At 42.4% G+C, this 19,823-nt stretch overlaps 1 protein-coding gene across 1 annotated transcript in view; it reads left to right on the top strand.

Annotated features, from left to right (window-relative positions):
• Positions 1-19,823, top strand: part of SCARB2 (scavenger receptor class B member 2) — a 69,879-nt gene that overhangs the window by 26,881 nt on the left and 23,175 nt on the right. The window contains exons 3-4 of the mRNA XM_032632246.1: positions 13,756-13,903; positions 14,734-14,922. Of these exons, the coding sequence (XP_032488137.1) occupies positions 13,756-13,903; positions 14,734-14,922 (337 nt within the window). The remainder of the gene's footprint in view (positions 1-13,755; positions 13,904-14,733; positions 14,923-19,823) is intronic.

Raw genomic sequence — 19,823 nt, 5'->3', positions numbered from 1 at the left:
TTACAAAGACAGTTGCTTTCAATTCCCCAAAGAACTGGTCTGCCTAAATGATATCAAATGATTGATTTATGCAACTACATTTTCTTTAATTTGCTTTTTTATATCAATGAGAAGATTTCCAGCTAAACTGGAAATTAGGAGTTCTATGTTCTAGAACTTTAGGGTTCATTTTATCATGCCTTCAAAAGTTTGCACAAGGCATTCAACAAAGGCCCTCTTTCTGAGTGCACAAGTCAAACCCAGACCAATTTACCCTAGGGGCAAAAAAAATCTCCACTATTGCTTTATTAGGCCCTGAATATTAGCCCCCAGTTTTTGTTTCATATTGTGCGGGCTCAGGTAGCTCTGTTTCCTTTAGTATGTTTAATTAATACTGCCTTAGGGGCAGATTTATATGCTCTGTATTATAATACCAGGCAGGAGAAGCATTCCCCAGTGAGACATAATGTCTATCCCACGGTATAATCAGGCAAAAGAGATGTAACCATCTCACAGAAAGCCCATTCAAATATGCCAATTTTTTTTTTAAATTTATTTTTGCCTGTGTTGGGTCTTTGTTGCTGCGTGTGGGCTTTCTCTAGTTGTGGCAAGCGGGGACTACTCTTCGTTGCGGTGCGTGGGCTTCTCATTGCGGTGGCTTCTCTTGTTGTGGAGCATGGGCTCAGGGCACACGGGCTTCAGTAGTTGTGGCACACGGGCTCAGTAGTTGTGGCTCACGGGCTTTAGAGTGCCGGCTCAGCAGTTGTGGCGCACAGGCTTAGTTGCTCTGCAGCATGTGGGATCTTCCCGGACCAGGGATTGAACGCGTGTCCCCTGCATTAGCAGGCAGATTCTTATCCACTGCGCTACCAGGAAAGCCCCAAATACGCCAATTTAAAAAAAATAAAATTTTATCTCAATTCTATCAACTCTTATACCTTTAACTTTAGCCAAGTGACCCAGGCCCTTTTGTCAATCTTTAACTTGATTAATTAGCCTAACTGTTGCCTCAAGCAATTGCTGGTTAGGTATCTTAGTATAATTTTATTCCAGCCTTAAAAAAATTTTTTTTTTTTTACTGGGCTAAATAAACCAGACTTGTTTGCAGCCCTTTAATGTTGGGGGTACCAATAGGGGGTCTCTTTGGCCCATTCAACTTTAGGTAATGTTGTATCAAAGCCTTTGTTTTTTTTGTTTGTTTTATTTTGTTTTTTGGCCGCACTGTGCGACTTGCGGGATCTTAGTTCGCTGACCAGGGATTGAACCTGGGCCCTCGGCAGTGAAAGCACAGTCCCAACCACTGGACCACCAGGGAATTCCCTGAAGCCTTTGTTTTAATCTCATCAATGTCCATTTTATTTATCGCATTTTTAAATCACCATCTAAAGATTTCTATCCTGCTGGGATGAGTCCCTTTAAAATTTCCACCTTGTTGGAAAGCAGTCTCTTGACTTCCCCCTCAACATTTCCTATTCCCTTGTTAATCAACCAGATTAACGTTAATTAACCTTATGTTTTTATTAGTATCCTAAGACCCATCAAGGGAAAGCCAAGACTACAAATAAGGCTTCCCAAATCGTTTTGTTTTATTTTATTTTAAACTGTGGGAATTCTTAAGGTTAGAATCTTAAGAATTCCCATAGTTTATTCAGAAGTTGTTAATAAACCTCTGTATCTACCTTTTAATTTGCTCTTTTCATAGGTACCAATAAAACAGCTATTTATAATGAGAGCTCTCTAAAAATTTACCAATTTAGAAGTTTCTTCAATTTAAAAGATCCATTGTCTGGTCATTGATGAGTAGTATCTTAATAGTGATAACCAGTAAGATGCAACAGGCACCCGCAACAAGAGAGTGCAAAGGATGCAGCCTTCAGAAGATCCAGAAAATTTACTCCGAAAAGTAGTCTAAGAGGGCTTCCCTGGTGGCGCAGTGGTTGAGAGTCCGCCTGCCGATGCAGGGGATGCGGGTTCGTGCCCTGGTCTGGGAAGATCCCACATGCCGTGGAGTGGCTGGGCCCGTGAGCCATGGCTACTGAGCCTGCGCGTCTTGTGCTCCGCAACGAGAGAGGTCACAACAGTGAGAGGCCCGCGTACTGCAAAAAAAAATAGTCTAAGAAAATAAAGGCCTTTGTTGTACAGGTGGACGCAACGAAGGTTGAAAAGACAAAGGTCCCTTATGAACTGGGACCCCTTATGACAAATTTTCCTGAGAGCTGGCACAGCCAGACAAAAAGACTGTTTGGAATCCCAGTCTATTTGATGGGCTGTCAAATGTACATCGTATGTGTACTTTCCTGATGGCGGACAGTGTGCTCTTGTTAGACCCAAACGGTCTACGAAGGATTCCAACTCGCCCAAGAACCGCCAAGAGTCGAGAGCCGTTGCAACACGCAAGAGGTTTATTAGGAGCCGATGCACCGGGGTTCCCTGAACCTCACGCAGGAGGCCGATGGGGAACCCCTAAAAGCGGAATCACATACTTTTTATAGGTTTATTTACTCATAGGGCGGGTATATTCTCACAATGATTGGGTAAATGTGGTGACTTTTGAATTCATTGGCTTAGGAACTTTTGTCCCACCTTCAGGCCGTTATAGTTGTTTGTTCATTGTGGCGGTTAGGGCGTATACCTGTTACGGGCAACTGGAAAATTACCTGCTGTCTGGCAAGTCCCCGTCAACTGAAAAACTCCAAGAATTGGTTTCGATAGGGAGAAGGAGTGGCGCACGATAGGGAGAAGAATTGGTTTCGATAGGGAGAAGGAGTGGCGCACGATAGGGAGAAGAATTGGTTTACGGGAACAAGTGAGGGGGTGGAAAGTCCCTAAAGGCCCCACACTCTCAAAACACAGAACAAAATGCCTAAGACGATCAGGTGGAACATTTACATCTCAAAGGCATAGGGAGAGAAATGCAAGTTCCTCCTAAGTCCTAAGAGGGCTTTTGTTCCTTTAAGGTCAGAAATCTGAAAAGATATTTTATCAAGCTGGCTTCCTCTAACTGGGTATGCAAAAACCAGTTTTGGAATGTCAAAAAGAGCCCCATCTCAGCCATTTTTAGGGTGAGATTTCCTGAGTTCTCACTTAAGTACTTGCAAGTATAAATTCTGTACATCCTAAACCTGGCTGGGTTTTAGTTGTTAGTTGGAGGTTGGCTTTCTGATACCCCTCATTTCTCTGTTTGAGAAACTGTTTCCTATTTTAAAGTTGAATTTGTCAGGAATAAAATTTACTAATGAAATTGTGTGATGGGCAATGTGCTGCTTGTGAGCTTAACCCCTCTAGCTGTTACCCTAGAGTCACTTCTGCTCTTCTACATGTCTCTTCTAAAACAACCATTGGTGCTGGGATCAGTGAGTGGCCAACTCTCATACGTGGTCCCCAGACAAGCACGTTTTATACTAATGAGTGGGTTTCCTTATGGGACTCTGCTTCCATCACTCCCATAAATGTCTTAGTTGCCTGAGAAAGCCATAACTGACTGGGAGGACCCTTGTCCCTCTTCCTCTGAGCAAAGCTTTCATGTGATATCTTCACTTTTATCCCGACAGAGTCTGTTAAGGTAGCCAAATTGAGGAAGGATGTCAGGTCAGCTTCCTACTTAATCACCTAGTCCAAGCCTCCTTAGGGTCTTTCAGCTGAGCAAACTCATCCCAGTGTTTATCACCTGAGGGTAACCCCAGTGTCTTTCAGTTGAGCAAATATAGGCACCTCTTCTGGAACCTAAGTTCAAGGATAACCTTCCCCTCATAGTGAGGAGTTTAACAACCTCTGAATAAACTCAGGATCTTCAGCTAAGAGTGGGAGATCCGGTACCAAGAGAGACTCACTTAAATTTGTTTGGACTCATTGAGGAGGCAGACTGGCACAAGGGGCCCTGCTGGTGTCAAGGCTCTGGATCCTTGTAGAATTCAGGCGAAGGAGAGAAGTCTGCTCTGGGTCTTCATGGCTGCCAAAAAAAAAAAAAAAAAAAAGGCACAACATAAGAGCTGTGAGCTGAGTTTAGTCTTACTGAGGCCTATAGCCCAGGAGACAGCCTTTCAGATAGCTCTGAGAAACTGTCCCAAAGAGGTAAGGGAGGGGCCAGGATATATGCGAACTTTTTTGCTGGAAAGAAACGCATAGTTGAACATCAAAAAGTTACTGCTAATCACAAAGCATAGACATTTCAAGTTAATGATTTAAGTTGTTTTCTTTGTATGGGAAAATGCAAGAATCTAGGGTCATTGAAATATTTCCTTAGATATGAACCTTGACTATCTAGGGGCTGATATCCAAAGCACGGAATGCTACCTGTTTTTCTCCATCCTGAATTCCCCTCAGGCTCACTCTCGGTGAGCTACTGCAGTGGCTGATGGCTTGATCCTTGTGGAACTGTAATTGCAGGCAACATTGTTTTTTCCTTTACATGAGCCACATATGTAATTTAAAATTTTCTAGGAGTCACGTTAAAAAAAAAGTAAAAAGAAACAGGAGAAATTAATTTGAATATTTCATTTACCTCCAAACTACTTAAAATAGTATCATTTAAACATGTAATCAATATTCAGAATTATTAACAAGGCACTTTGCATTCTTTTTTTCATAGGAAGTCTTTGAAATCCATGTGTATTTTACATTATAGCACATTGAATTTAGGACTAACCACTGTTCAAGTGTGTAATAGCCTCGTGCGGCTAGTGGCTACCATAGTGGACAGCACGGTTCTAACCAAACTCCCATTAATTTTACAGCCCTAGACACCCTACCCTGTCAGTAAGCATGCCGTTCCCTCAGTCAGGAAGGAACTCCACCACCTCTCTCTGTTCTCCCCTAGATTTTCCCTGACTTTGAATGCACTCTGCCTGGTTTGTGATAAAGTGAAAGGAAAGAACCAAATCCTTTCATCTCTGAATATCCAGTGTCCAGTGAATATCTATAGAATAAGTGAATGAAACATCCTCAGCCGTGGTTTAAATCCACAGGACACAAGTGGCTCAGCTGGAACCCCAGGACTGAGTCAGGGAAACCCAGGACCCAAGGACAGGTCCAGGAAAGGGGAATAGGGTCCTGAAAATGTGACTTTGTTTAGGAACGGCTACTCACATGTGCATTCCAAACTGCTAAGTGTTCCTAGTAGGGTTGAGTGGGCTGCAAACTGGGACTTGTAGGAAAACCTGGCTTTTTAGGGAGACCTACAGCCCCTCTAATGGGTCTTTTGTAATCATTTGGTGGATCTGATCTCTGTCACTTATGACTTAATTATGCTATTGTTTAGCTACATGGGAAAGACAGAACATTCCAGTAGCTCTGTCCCAGTATTTGATAGTCCCACGGGTTCCGTCCAGACTGAGTCAGCTGTGTGTGTGCAAAGAAGGCGAGGGCATGCGGCCCCCCATTGGTCAGTGTGGACTGGCCTGGGGTGGGAGTCTCTGAGATGGGGAGGCCACGCTGGGCAGTGCAGGGCCTGATTGATTGGACACACAATTTACAGTGGCACATTCCCCATGGCTTTCACGTATTCATGAGTTCAGAATATTAGTGTTTTTGGAAAAAGATGGCAGAAGTTCCACATGTAGATAAAAAGCCAGTCAGTCTGGTTTAAGGAATGTAGTGCGTTGTTTACATTTTTATTAAGCTGTGGATGGGGCAGCCCTGGAACAGGTCTGTTGACACAAAGCTGATTTGCCTCACGATCCTGTTGCTTAGTGACCTATTTGCCTAAAATTGTGTATCCAATGGCTTCTGCAAACTTTTTGAGATTTTTCATTTTGTCCGGTTTCTTTTTCTATTTTGCCTACTATTTAGCATTTCAAGAATTTTTTTAAAAATTAATTTGTCCAAGGGCTCTATCAACTAACTTTCATGTTTCTAACATGTATTTGCTGAATTTACAGTATCCCATTAAACATCTTGTCCTTGACTTTCTTAGTTTTGCTGTTTGGATTGTTAATTTCTTTTATAAGGTCTTATTACTGCTTTGATAATAAGGAAAAAGATGTGAGGGACAAATATTTCATAAGTGTTTTTAAATTATTATTCACTGACCATTAAGTAATACTGGATTATAAAGTAATCAACATGTACAATATCGTATATAGCATTACCTTTAAAAGAGTAAAATATATTTTATATTATAAAAGTAATATATATAAGCAGCAAAGATAAAGTTGAAAGTACAGGAAAGTAAAGTAAAAAAACTACTGCTACCCTCCATGGTTTCACTGTCTCAAAGATAACCAGTGCTAATGGATAGATTCTCAGTCATTTTCACATGGTTGTGTCTTACTTTTACATGGTTATACTGTATATACTTATGCATGTTCATGTACATACGTGTATATTCTACTCACTTAATATTACATCAGAGGTATTTTCCCATGTATGTGTTAGTCATTATACAAATATATTTTTGTGATGATAATATTCAAAAGATAGAGGAAATATATTACTATACTTAACCACTCCCTTTTTCTTGGATATGTCTATCAGTTCTCGTTCCATCCTTTGATTACTGCATGGATTGAATGTTCTCCTCGTGTTTGCCAACCGATTGTGTTTCCACATTCTTAGTTCTTGTCCTTTGCCAGTTTGCCTGTCTGGGTTCCGGTGTGTTCATGCCACTCCATAAGCTTTTTATATAATAACGACGTTAACCCTGTGTCACAATTGTGGCAACTGTTTCTCTATTGTTTGCTTTTTTTTTTTGCGGTACGCAGGCCTCTCACTGTTGTGGCCTCTCCCGTTGCGGGGCACAGGCTCCGGACGCACAGGCTCAACGGCCATGGCTCATGGGCCTAGCCGCTCCGCGGCATGTGGTATCTTCCCAGACCGGGGCACGAACCCGTGTCCCCTGCAATGGCAGGCGGACTCTCAACCACTGCGCCACCAGGGAAGCCCTTGTTTGCATTTTTAATTTTAAAATTTATATGTAACCAAATCTATTCTGTAATGAACTTTTCTATCATTTCTGAGTTTAAAAAGTCCCACTTCCTTCAAAGGTTTGATATTCAAGTCTATTTTCTTGTAGTTCTCTTTTTTTCACATTTAATTTCTTATGGATCTAATTGTCTCCTTACAATTTAGCCAAGATAGGAATTTAGTTTAAGGTTTCAAATGCTGTACTGTTATTCCTTTGGTCCTTTACTCAACTCTGAGCCAAGCTATATATATATATATATATATTTTTTTTTTTTTAAATGCCAAAGAGATGGTAGAAAAAAATTTAAATGCCATGGTTTCTGTTTCCATTATTGTAAGAGGATGCTTATCTCTTTTTCTAAACCTGACTCACTCTACTCTGATAGGACCGTTTTTCTCAAAATAGAAACAGAAATAGCTTTAGATAAATCAGTTTTTTAAAAAATCAAAAGTGAGAAAAATAGAAAAAGATCTGCTTCTTATCCTGTACAAAAAGGTGGCGACCAGGTGGGTTTTAAATGCATGTGGAGTCCTGGGTGAGCCAGCAGGGTCAGGGTAACACTTGGAGAACGGGGAACCATTTGCGTCTTCAGCAGTGAAGCTGTTTCTTATACATCGCCAACAAACATGGGCCACCGCCCACCCCCTACCCAGTGCTTTTTCTCCGAGTCCTGTTCTGGACTCTGGGTTTTCAGTCTTTCTCCTAGTTGACAAGGCAGTGGTGATAGAAAGTTCAGCAGCCCGCTGTTCAGACTCCGCCTTTGGCCGGCTTTCCTGCTCTGACCTCTCTTCTGGGTCGTCCCATCCACTCTGACTGCACTTCACTTCCCTGCCATGCCCCGAGCTGCAGGCTGCTCTTTTTTTTTTTTTTTTTTTAACATACACAAAGTTGGAAGAAGCTTTTTATTTATTTATTTATCTATTTTTGGCTGTTTTGGGTCTTTATTGCTGCGCGCGGGCCCTCTCTAGCTGTGGCGAGCGGGGGCTACTCTTCGCTGCGGTGTGCGGACCTCTCACCACGGCGGCCTCCCCTGCTGCGGAGCACAGCCTCAGTAGTTGTGGCGCGTGGGCTCAGCAGTTGTGGCTCACGGGCTGCAGAGCGCAGGCCCAGGAGCTGCGGCACACGGGCCTACCTGCTCCGCGGCATGTGGGATCGTCCCAGACCAGGGCTCGAACCCGTGTCCCCTGCATTGGCAGGCAGACTCCTAACCACTGCGCCACCAGGGAAGTCCTGGCTGCTTTTTCTAAACCGCCTCTGCAGTGCGTCATCCTCTGCCCCACCACAGTTTTCTCACCCTCCACTTAGGAAACACATCCTTTGCTGTCGTGCGATGCTGCCTGCCTTGCTCTCCCTCTGCCTCTGTCTGGGAGCCCCTCCACCCTCCCACTCCCAGGAAGCCTACTCCTTCTGGAACCAAGTGTGCTCCTGCCCAGTGTTTCCTCAGGACACCCATTCCAGTTGCCCACCCCCCCCTGCCCCCGACCTAGCACCTTGGGGTCAGCTTCAGAGCTCTTTCTACATGTGAGGTAGCCCTTTAAACGGCAGCCTGCTCTGCTCTGCTGAGGACAGGACCCAGGTCTTAACATCTCTCCACCTCAAGAACTTAGCACAAGCCCGCTCCTACATGATATTAGTAGTTAATGTTTCCTAAAGCACTTAGTATGTGCCAGGTAGTGTTCTAACTGGATGACAAGCTTATGTGGCTTTAATTCTCACAACAACCCTACAAGGAAGGGATGCTGTTATTTCCATTTTACAGATGAGGAAACTGAGGCACAGAAGTTAGTAACGGATGAAGCCAGGATTGAATGCAAGCCTGACAATCAGATCTCAACCCAGACTCTACCCAGTGTGTTCAGTCACTTCTTATAGGAATCCTCAACAGAGAGCATTGGGTGAATGGAGAACAGAAATGACTTGGGACATTGGATTATATGGTGGTATTGAATGTATCTAATTTATCCAACACCTCTGAGGAATTAGATATTGCAGAGATGTTAGTTTTCCAATTGATTAAAATTATTCCTTTTGGTTTCCTTATCTCAGGCGTATTTTTTGCCTTCTGTGATGGTGAGATTTTGCCTAAACACTCAGGAGATTAAAAATTCTTTTTTGTTTTAAAAAGTAAGAACTTCTTTTCAAAAAAGGTTTTAAATGAAATATCTGTAAAATCAATTATGTATTTTCCTGCCAGATTAAACAGTTCATGGGGCATAATCAACCTTTTCTTAGTGACTAGGGCTATCACTGTGATTAACAAATAGTAAACTGTATTCTGCGCCTGTGATGTCCTGGGGCGTTTGACATCAATCAGTAGGATTAATTAGTATCTACTAAGTACCAGGGACTATACCAGGCACTTTCAAGTATGGTTCCTTAATTAATTGTCTAGGCCTGCGATTTTGCTTTGCCTTTTTGTTTTTTTAATTTGGTTTCTGTTTCTGGAAGCTTCTTTGGTCTTCTCCGATACAGTAAAGCACTAATCCATCACTTCTTGCTCTCAGTCTGCTGTTCACCAGGACAGCGCCCTGCCTCTAGCTGACTATGGTTGGTCAGCTATCAGGAGATTTGGGTAACGAGACTTGTTGCTCTTGTTACTAAACTCCCTCTCCTTTTTCTGTGACCTCCCTAGGGTCACCAGCGTGACAGGAGTGCTTGGAAGGGGAAGCCTTTTGGGTTTCCTCTGACTGTCACATGTTGTTTTGAGACGGAGGTCCCTTGCCATCCCTCCCCTCGGTTTTCATGGCCTCTGCAGAGCTGGAGGCCACTCCTGACAGCTCTGTGGCACTGTCTCCCTTCAGTTAGATGGCTCAGCAAAGGCTGTGTGTCGGCCATGCCCGAGGACGGCTGGTGACTGAGGGAAGTCTCCTGGTTAGCTCTGAGTGACCTGACATGAACCCTTTGTGCCTGCCAAGGGAATGAAATGTTTTTGTGGTTTGGGAACCCTTGGCTTTGACTTTTTGAAGTTTATTGAGAAACCAAGTCAAGTTACGAGGCAGAAAGCGATGGGAACATCCATGTGCAATTTCCCTTTAAAACATCAGGTTCTTACAGGGTAAGCAGTAAAGAAAACATTTTAAAAGTCATCTTCAAAGTCAGTAAACATACATAGACATAAACGAAGCAGGCTCTAGACTTGGAATTACTCAGGCCTCTAGGTGTATGACCTAAGGCTCAGTGAAAACAACAAAAAGTCTTGGGAAGGTCATCGATTTTCGTCATCAGTTAGAAAACTTGGCAGTGTTGGTCCCTGGCTTCTGAATCTGTGATGAATCCCAGCTCTTGACTACCGGGCCCAGCTTTCTGTGAGTGCAAGGAAACTGGCATTCACCCTGGGGTCGCTTTTTCTACTTCTAGTTCCCTGGTGGTCAGCAGGGCCAAGCTGGGATCCTGGGCCCCGATTATACACAGCTTCTCCTGGAGAAGTCTGTCCTTTCCCCTTCCCTGGAGGGCGGCTCTGGGACTAGAGAGGGGGCGGGGCCCTCTCTGCAGGCACCTGCCTTGGCTCAGACAGGGATTTGCCTTTGAAATTTCTTTTTTTCCTCCAGCTTCTAACAAATCCCTTTGCATTCACTTAGGTGTAGACTCAAGGAAGACCTTGGACATGAAGTCAGGCTACCAAGAGTCTAAACCCGGGTCTGACACTTCTTGGTTAGTCCTGGGAAAGTTACGTTAGCTGAATCTCTGTTTCTTCATGGGTTATGATTTCTCTATGAGAGGGTTTTTGGTTGCAAGCAAGAGAAACCTCTAATTTCAGTAAAAAGAGCAATGTATTGGAAGGCTATAAAGTGGGTTACAGATCCCAAGGAAACCTGTAAAGAAGAAAGGGGCAGGGGCCGGGGAAGCTTTGTAGACCCAAGTCACAGGAGCCCATGGGTCATCTGTGCGTCCTGGGAGAAAACGTCTGTCTACTGTGTTTTCCATCCTGAGGCTCTGTGCGCAGGATTACGGGGCCAAGGAAAAGGAACTGGGTACCACACCACTGCCCAGTGCAGGAGAGGAAAGAAAATGAGGGCTCTGACCAGCAGAAAGGGGAGTGAGTATCTAACAAGCAAACGTCCAGTGCAAACACCCCGAACTGCAAACTGCGCAAGGCTTTTAACAAGTATTTGTACGTATTCCTCGCAAACTGGAAGGGCGTGGACTTTTTTTCTCTCATACTTATTTAGATTTGGCAATTGCTAGAGGCACTCATTGGTTTCATCCTACAGACAGTTAGTAAGCACCTACTAGGAGAGACCATCTGATTCAGAGGAGAGAGTACTAGGCGAGAATTAGAAGACTTGAGCTTAGGCTCTGACTCTTCCACTGCCCTGAGTCCCCATCTGTAAAAGTTGGACGAAAACACTTGCTCCGTGTGTGCCACAGGCTTGTTAGAAAGATTAAATGATATCAGATGGCGTAGTGTGGTCAAACCCTTGGAAGAGCTGTACAAGTCTCAGATATTTATATTACCGTGTGTAGCTTAGTGCTAAGTACTAGAGAAGAACAAAGACTCATCTGCTTTTACGTATAGGTATGCATTTGTTTATTGTTTGCTTGTCTATTTTTATTTTAAAATCTAGAAAAGATTTGAGGCATACAAGTTTCTTAAGCTTACTTGCAATCTACCTGAGGCTTCAAGCTAATTTCTTCACAATCTAAATGACGTCACTAAGCATTTTATAACTGAGTGCCAGGCTCCATGGGTGTTCAGGGATGAGAAACCCCACGTGTGGCTGTGGTTGGGAAAGGTCTCCGGAGGAAGGTGGTAGCCCCACTGCCTAATGCCTTCGTACCTGTGTCTAAATTAGCTCTGTTCAATCGAAATATAATGTGAATCACATATGTCGTTCCAGGTTTTCCTAGTAGCCACATTAAAAAAAAAGAAACAGATGCAATTAGTTTTAATAATATATTTTTAGTTTACTCATTCTGTCTAAAATAGTATCATTTCTGAATGGATAAAGAAGATATGGTACACACACACACACACACACACTGGAATACTACTCAGCCATAAAAAAGAACAACATTTTGTCATTTACAGCAGCGTGGATGGACTTGGAGAGCATTATGCTAAGTGAGATAAGTCAGAAAAAGACAAATACTGTATGATATCACTCATCTGTGGAATCTAAAAGCTACAACAAACTAGTGAATATAACAAAAAGGATTCACGGCTATAGAGAACAAGCTAGTGGTTACCAGCAGGGAGAGGGAAGGGGGGAGGGGTCGGGGAGTAAGAGGTACAAACTGGTAGGTATAAAATAAGCTATAGGGATATATTGTACAACACGGGGAATATAGCCAATATTTTATAATAGCTATAAGTGGAGTATAACCTTTAAAAGTTGTGAATCACTATATTGTACTGTACACCTATAACTTATATAATATTGTAGAGCAACTATGCTTCAATTTAAAAAATAAATAGTATCATTTCAACATGTAATCAATATAAAAAAGTTGAGATATTTTACATTTTTTTTTTTTTTTGGTACTGGTTTTGAAATCTGCTGTGTATTTTACCCTTACAACACATCTCAGTTCCAATTAGCTACAGTTCAAAGGTTCAGGAGACACAGGGCTACCAGGTGAGACAACACAGCCCTTGATGAAACAGGAAGAAGAACGTAAGCGGCAGAGAAGGAATAGACATGGCAATTTAGTGACCATCTACCATGGACCAGGCAGGCTCAGGACTGGCATGAGACATTTGATTGTCAAAACATCAGTCCTGTTTTTATATAAGATTTTGATATTTTGTTCATCATGAATTTTTAGCATTAATTTTGATCTTTTAAAATTGCATTAAAGTATTATTTGTTTTGACTACTGAGTGTTTGGGCACCTCTTACATTTTGTACCCAAGGCAGGTGCATCACTTCCCTCACCCTAGTCTCAGGCCTGGCACCAGACACCTCCTACCAACTTTGCTAATACCTCATTTGGGGGCACTCACAGGCACCAAGCTGAAATGGATATCAAAACCAGGAGTGAACTCCTCTAATTTACTAAACCTTAGGCATTCGTTTTGTTAAATGGATTTTTAATTGAATTCAACTTAGAAATAAAAAGACATTGTTAGGGCTTCCCTGGTGGCGCAGTGGTTGGGAGTCTGCCTGCCGATGCAGGGGACGCGGGTTCGTGCCCCGGTCCGGGAAGATCCCACATGCCGCGGAGCGGCTGGGCCCGTGAGCCATGGCCGCTGAGCCTGCGCGTCCGGAGCCTGTGCTCCGCAACGAGAGAGGCCACAACAGTGAGAGGCCCGCATACCGCAAAAAAAAAAAAAAAAAAAAGACATCGTTAAACACATTGAAATTGAAACTGAATTTATGAACTGAAAAATTTGAAAATATTTCGCGACCAAGCTATAACCCAGGAGAGAGTTCACTGGCTTTGATTCCCTAGTTAAGGTGACCCTTGACCATTGCATTTCCCAAATTATGAGGGGAAAGAATGAAAACAACAATTTTTTTTTTTTTTTTTTTGCCGTACGCGGGCCTCTCACTGTTGTGGCCTCTCCCGTTGCGGAGCACAGGCTCCGGACGCGCAGGCTCAGCGGCCATGGCTCACGGTCCAGCCGCTCCGCGGCATGTGGGATCTTTCCGGACCGGGGCACGAACCCGTGTCCCCTGCATCGGCAGGCGGACTCTCAACCACTGCGCCACCAGGGAAGCCCAAAACAACACTTCTTTCCTCTCTCCGGGGCCTCATTTCCTTTTCACATTATAGCTTAAATCTCCAGTGTTTAGGGGGTCAGTATCTGCAGTCTCCCCCAATATGGGTTGTATTGGGAATGTTATATTGAAAATAACTTTGATGCTGAAAGAAAGGAAAAGTATTACTTAGTAAAGTGTTGCCTATTTTCAAACGAAATCCTCTTCTTTTAGGGAACTCAGAAACAAAGAAGATATTCAATTTGGAGATAATGGAACAACAATATCTGCTGTGAGCAACAAGGCCTATGTTTTTGAACGAGATAAATCTGTTGGAGACCCTAAAGTTGACTTACTTAGAACATTAAATATTCCTGCACTGGTAAGTAGGCATTTTAAATCTCATTATTGTGGATTTTAGAAGAAAGGAAAAAGCTAAGGCCATTATGGTTTTACCTTTAGGAGCTATTAAGTTATGTGTGTGTGTGTGTGTGTGTGTGTGTGTGTGTGTGTGTGTGTATACATATATATTTAAAAAATATATTTATATATATATGTATGTGTGTGTGTGTGTGTGTGTGTGTGTGTATATTTTCCCCCCTTCTTTAAAGTTCGTTTCAGACTTTTTTTGAGGTCTTTCAAATGTGGTCTTTTCAAATGGTGACAAAATGTAAGTTTTAGGATTTTTTTCACAGTTTCTTCCTGTGTGTTCACATGAGGCCCAGGAGACTTCTTCTATCCCCTCTGAGGTTCCCACTCCAACTCCTGGGTGACTGCTACATATGCAGCTGGACACTTACGGTGGACCCAGGACCTGGAAAGTGTTAGATCCCAGGTCTGGCCCTGGCCAGCTGGCTAGTGGAGCAGAGTTTATGGGGACACAGCCTCTAACCCGGATCAGGAGGAAGATGGTGCCACCTTGTGGCTAAAGATGCCAATATATTGCAAGAGTTTTTCCCCTTCCGTGGTGTTGGGAGAGCTCGAGAGTTGCAGGTGAGGATGCTAAGATGACAGTTACAAAATGTAATACTGAGAAAGGACAATAAGTGAAGAGTCTTATTCTTCACACTCAGCCAGAGAGGAGCTCTTTGGTTAACCTCTCAGCTGTTTGATCTCAACGTTTTACGTTTACGTTTGCAGCCCCCTTTGCTGAAGGGGCAGTAGGAGAGTGGGGTGGGGACACTGCTCTCTGAATGTGCCTGTGTTCCTCAGACCGCCATGGAATGGGCCCAGCTACCCTTTCTCCACGAGCTCATCGAGGCCCTGTTGAAGGCGTATCAGCAGAAGCTCTTTGTGACCCACACGGTGGATGAATTGCTCTGGGGCTACAAAGATGAGATCTTATCCCTCATCAACATTTTCAAACCTGACATCTCTCCCTATTTTGGCCTGTTCTATGGGGTAAGTCCATTTTTCTTTTCACAGATTCTTTGTTCAGCTGAGAAGGAGGGCATTCCAAGCCAGATTTTATCTTCACTTTGGGTTTCTTCTAGGAGAAGACCAAAGTTGCTTGGAATTCTAGATCTCTTGTAGAGTATGGGAAAAATAAGAAAGTGCTTTAGTAGGGGAAAAAAAAAAAAAACTTCTCCCACAATTTTTTTTTTTTTTTTTTTGTGGTACGCGGGCCTCTCTCTCACTGCTGTGGCCTCTCCCATTGCGGAGCACAGGCTCCGGACGCGCAGGCCCAGTGGCCATGGCTCACGGGCCCAGCCGCTCCGCGGCATGTGGGATCTTCCCAGACCGGGGCACGAACTCGTGTCCCCTGCATCGGCAGGCGGACTCAACCACTGCGCCACCGGGGAAGCCCATCCCACAATTTTAACATGCTACCAGTGCTGACTTTGAATGAGTGTCACTATGAAAAATATATAGAGTGTGCTGTGCCATTAATCAGGTGCAGCCTTTCAAAGTGTCATAAATTTCAGTGATCAATGCCGAGTCTTGTTTTGATGACTTGGAGACGAAACCCATGGATCAGTCTGACAGAGGCAAATAAGAAACTAAATAGGGATGTGATAGTCCATTAGGGGTGGGAGCTACTTATTAGATTTTTAGGCATTTGTGAAAGAGGCTGAATAATTTGAAACTCTGTGTGTCCCTCGTCTATGATTTCTTTTGTTTATAAGTGGAATTTTGTATCATTTTTGGCAGATTTTATTTACTTTGGCTTGAACCCCAAAATATCAGTATTCAAGTAATTATTATTCAAAGCATATGTTATTGCTGCCTGAGCTTCAAATGAATTAAAATGAAAAGCAATTAAAAATCTATCCACCACCCCCCCAAAAAAAAAAAACTTGAGTAAAATGGATAGTTGGAAGGTTGCTAAATGACAAACTTAAACTCAGGAAGAGAGGTAGGTTCAGGACAGGATATGGAATTATGATGAATTCCCCCATCTTTAAATTTGTGGTTATTCTCTGGGTCTAACCACTGGAGAACCTCACCCTCATCATGTAATCTCTTAGCATTTCAGTTGCTTAGTTGTAATAATACTGCCCCTCTACCTTCAGGGATATATAAAACTTAAAAACTGTTCAAACGAAATGGTAAACAACTTTTAAATATTATCTTTGCAAGAGGAGGGTGGTCCTAGGAGTAGGGTCCCACCAACCCTAAATCCTTCACTCTGGGCAAGCAGACCCAACAGATGTTCCCTAGAAGCTTCCGACCCACAGGAGCCAGCTTCCACTCGACCAGAGGAAGCACCGATTTCTTGTTAAGCTGTGACTAGACTCCCTCCTAGAAATAATTTCCGGGAAACTTCCTGCAGAAAGATACAAAGGTTTCCTTAAGCCCCCTTTGGTCCCAGTGGCTACCATCCATCTGTCAAGTAGATCCTGTTCCTAATATCTCAGTATTTATCTGATAACTTTCATTGTATAGCTTGCTTTTTGTTTTTACACTGACCTCATCAAACTTATATAACTAATATCCTTAAATACCTGTTAAAAATGTAACTCACATTTACAGACAGATTTAAAAATTGGCACTTTTGCTTTCCCGTGGCAAGGATGTGTGGTTTTACTTTATATTTTTTCCCTCTCTGCCTCTCCTTGCAAGCACCACTGTAGCTCTACAAGGCCGTGTTAGTGAAAAGCCCCGGCATTGCTCAGTTAGATTAGTACCTGGTGTAGATTTCCCACATGCAGGAAAAGAGCATGAGACTTAGACTCAGGGGGCCTGGATTTGCATTCTGACTTTCTCGCTTAATAGCTATGGGACTTTCCTGAACCTCAGCTTCATCATTTATAACTTGAGGCTAAAGGTATCTACACTTCAAAGTTTGCTTAGAATGGCCAAATGAGAGTCCACAAAAGTGCTTTGCAAACTATAAGTTGCAACACATTTTAGGAACCATTATTCTTTTTCCCCTCCATGACCGGCTCAAAATAAAGACCCTGAATTAATATGAATGACTGGTATATGTTTCCATTTGGGAGCCAAATAAACTGTCTCTAGTGTTGTTGGTAAAAAGGCAAAGGTGTTTTTTGTTCTGTTTTTCATCTGCTCTGGCCAATCCTGACTCTGTCTCCAGCAGCACAGAGGTCCATACTTGGGCCGTCATTCATTCAAGACCGGGACAGACCACGGGCTTCTGCACCTCACTGGCACCTCCTGCTCTGTACCCGTCTGAGCTCGGCCTCAAATCTTTCCTTAATCCCAGTGGCGTCTGCCACATTCCCCTCTGATCCCCTAGGCCTGTGTGCCCGTTCCACCTGCTCCAATACACACTGTGATGAAAAAAGAAAACCTTAGTTAAGGCCGTTGAACACTTTTCCTTCAAAGACTTTAATGATGAAACAGCCAAACAATTAATGGTGCGGGACAGGGTGTATGAGTGAGAAGGATGAGGTAATACAGACAGAGTGTTGGCACAGAGCTCCTGAGAACAAGGGACCTGGCTGGATATCAGGTGCTCTTATTTGCATACTGGAAAGCCAATCAGCAAATCTTTACCCGTTGATTTTAGAGTACCTCTGTTTTCCTTGGCATAAGAGTGTTCAAGCACCTCCCAGTGAGTGTGGGTTCTTGGATGTCTAAAGCGATGGTGTATCCTTGAGAGGTCAGCCAGTCCAGCCAATTGTACTGGGAGGATGGATTATGCATGTATTACGCTAGTGGTATGAATGTTGTCTTATTCTCAGAACATTTCTCAACCTCAACCTCCAATATGTTCCTTGTATTCAACCCACAACCCTACTGCAATAACACAAAACCTATTTATTCCTGCTTGTTCTCAAGTAACAAAAGTTCTAGCAAGTAACAGGGAAGCATTGACATTCAGTGTCTGACTCTTGGGCCAGTAACAGCTGGGGAGAACTCTTGGACATACTCTGAAATATTTAAATGCTTAACCACTTAGCTTAACCCACATCTGAGTTCATTGGAGAACTTCAAGAAGTAACACAAGCATTTTTAAAATTTGGTGGTTCAGCATTTTTTTATGTGAATTTGCTTCTAAATTGTCGTATGTTCATATTGTTGCCCTTAAAGAGGAGTCCTTTCTCATATCTTAAACTCATGTAAAATTTCATATGTGCAACACAACATGACTATTATGTATGTGGACCATGTTGATATATTGACATAGTTGGTGAAGTAGTGTTAAGTGACAAAAAGAAGAACCCAAGTAGGCAAAAAAATTGAAAAAAGAATTCACAAAAAGTGTGAATGTTTTTTTAAGGAAAATGACTGAATGAAAAAAGAGTGTGAATACAGAAATGCGAAAAGAGATAAGAAACCCCTTTTTTGTTGATCCAATAAGCAAAGTTTTACAAAAGGCGTTTGGGGAATGTAAACTGATTTATCTTGCTGTTTCCACTGGCTGACCTTGAGCAACTTGATACTATGTTTCAAAAGTTTAAAAAATGTTCATGTTGGGCTTCCCTGGTGGCGCAGTGGTTGAGAGTCCGCCTGCCGATGCAGGGGACACGGCTTCGTGCCCCGCTGGGAAGATCCCACATGCCGCGGAGCGGCTGGGCCCGTGAGCCATGGCCGCTGAGCCTGCGCGTCCGGAGCCTGTGCTCTGCAGCGGGAGAGGCCGCAGCAGTGAGAGGCCCGTACCGCAAAAAAAAAAAAATGTTCATGTTATTTTATTTGGCAATTTCACTTTTAGTGGTCTATTTAGAAAATAAAAGCACGTAAAAAGTTTTTAGTCATAAAGATATTCATACATTATTTATAGTAGCAAAACAATTAAAAACTAAATATTCATAATAAGAAAATGGTTAAATTATTTCCGCATAATATTATGGAGTCATTAAGTTGTACCTAGGAAGAACTTTCGATAATACAGGAAATATATTATACACATAAGTAAAGAAATTGTATATATGTATACACAATTGTATATATGTATAAAAATTGTGTATAGCAGATACTATATGTGTGTTATATATAATATATCTTAGTTCTATAAACAAATTTTGTGTAGAAAAAAGACTGAAAAGAAGCAGACCAAAATACTAAAAAATAAATACATATGTTGCTTCTTGAAGTCCTCCATTTAACTCAGATGTGGTCTAAACTAAGTGGTTAAGCATTTAAATGTTTCAGAGTAACCCATGCTATTTCCCAGAAATCAAAGCTCCATCCCAGATGAAGAACTTGTAAGAATGTACAGTGTGTCTGTCTGTGCCATTAAGAAGTGTAACTTGGAAAGAATATACAGCTCAAGAAAACTTTAACTGAAAAATGGGATTATATTAATACCACTTTTTTTCTATTCAAGTATAATTGGGTCCTGGCCCTAGATTTATGCTTTTTTATTTTTTAATTGAGATTCTCTTAATATAAAATTCACCATTTAAAATTGTACACTTCAGTGTTTTTTAGTATATTCACAAGGGTGTGCAACCACCAGCACTTTACAATTCCAGAGCATTTTAATCAGCCCCTCCCCCCCCCAAAAAAACACAACTTGTTAGCAGTCATTTCCATTCCCCCTCCCACCAGCTCCTGGTAGCCACAAATCTACTTTCTATCTCTATGGATCTGCCTATTCTGGACATCCCTATAAATGGAATGAAATTCATATGAAATCATATAATATATGATCTTTTGTGTCTCGCCTCTTTTATTTAGTATAATGTTTAGAAGATTCATCCATGTTGTAGCATGTATCAGCACTTCATTCCTTTTTACGGCTGAGTAATATTCCATTGTATGGATATACCACACTTTGTTTATCCATTCTTCAGTTGATGAATATTTGGTTTATTTCTACTTTCTGGCTACTATGAATAATGCTGCAAATGGACATTTGTGTACAAGTTTTTGTATGACCATTAGATATAAAC

Source organism: Phocoena sinus, chromosome 5 (assembly GCF_008692025.1).
Source record: "Phocoena sinus isolate mPhoSin1 chromosome 5, mPhoSin1.pri, whole genome shotgun sequence".
NCBI lineage: Eukaryota > Metazoa > Chordata > Mammalia > Artiodactyla > Phocoenidae > Phocoena > Phocoena sinus.
Note: the sequence above shows the minus strand (reverse complement) of the source record. Positions and strands in the feature narration are given on the sequence as shown.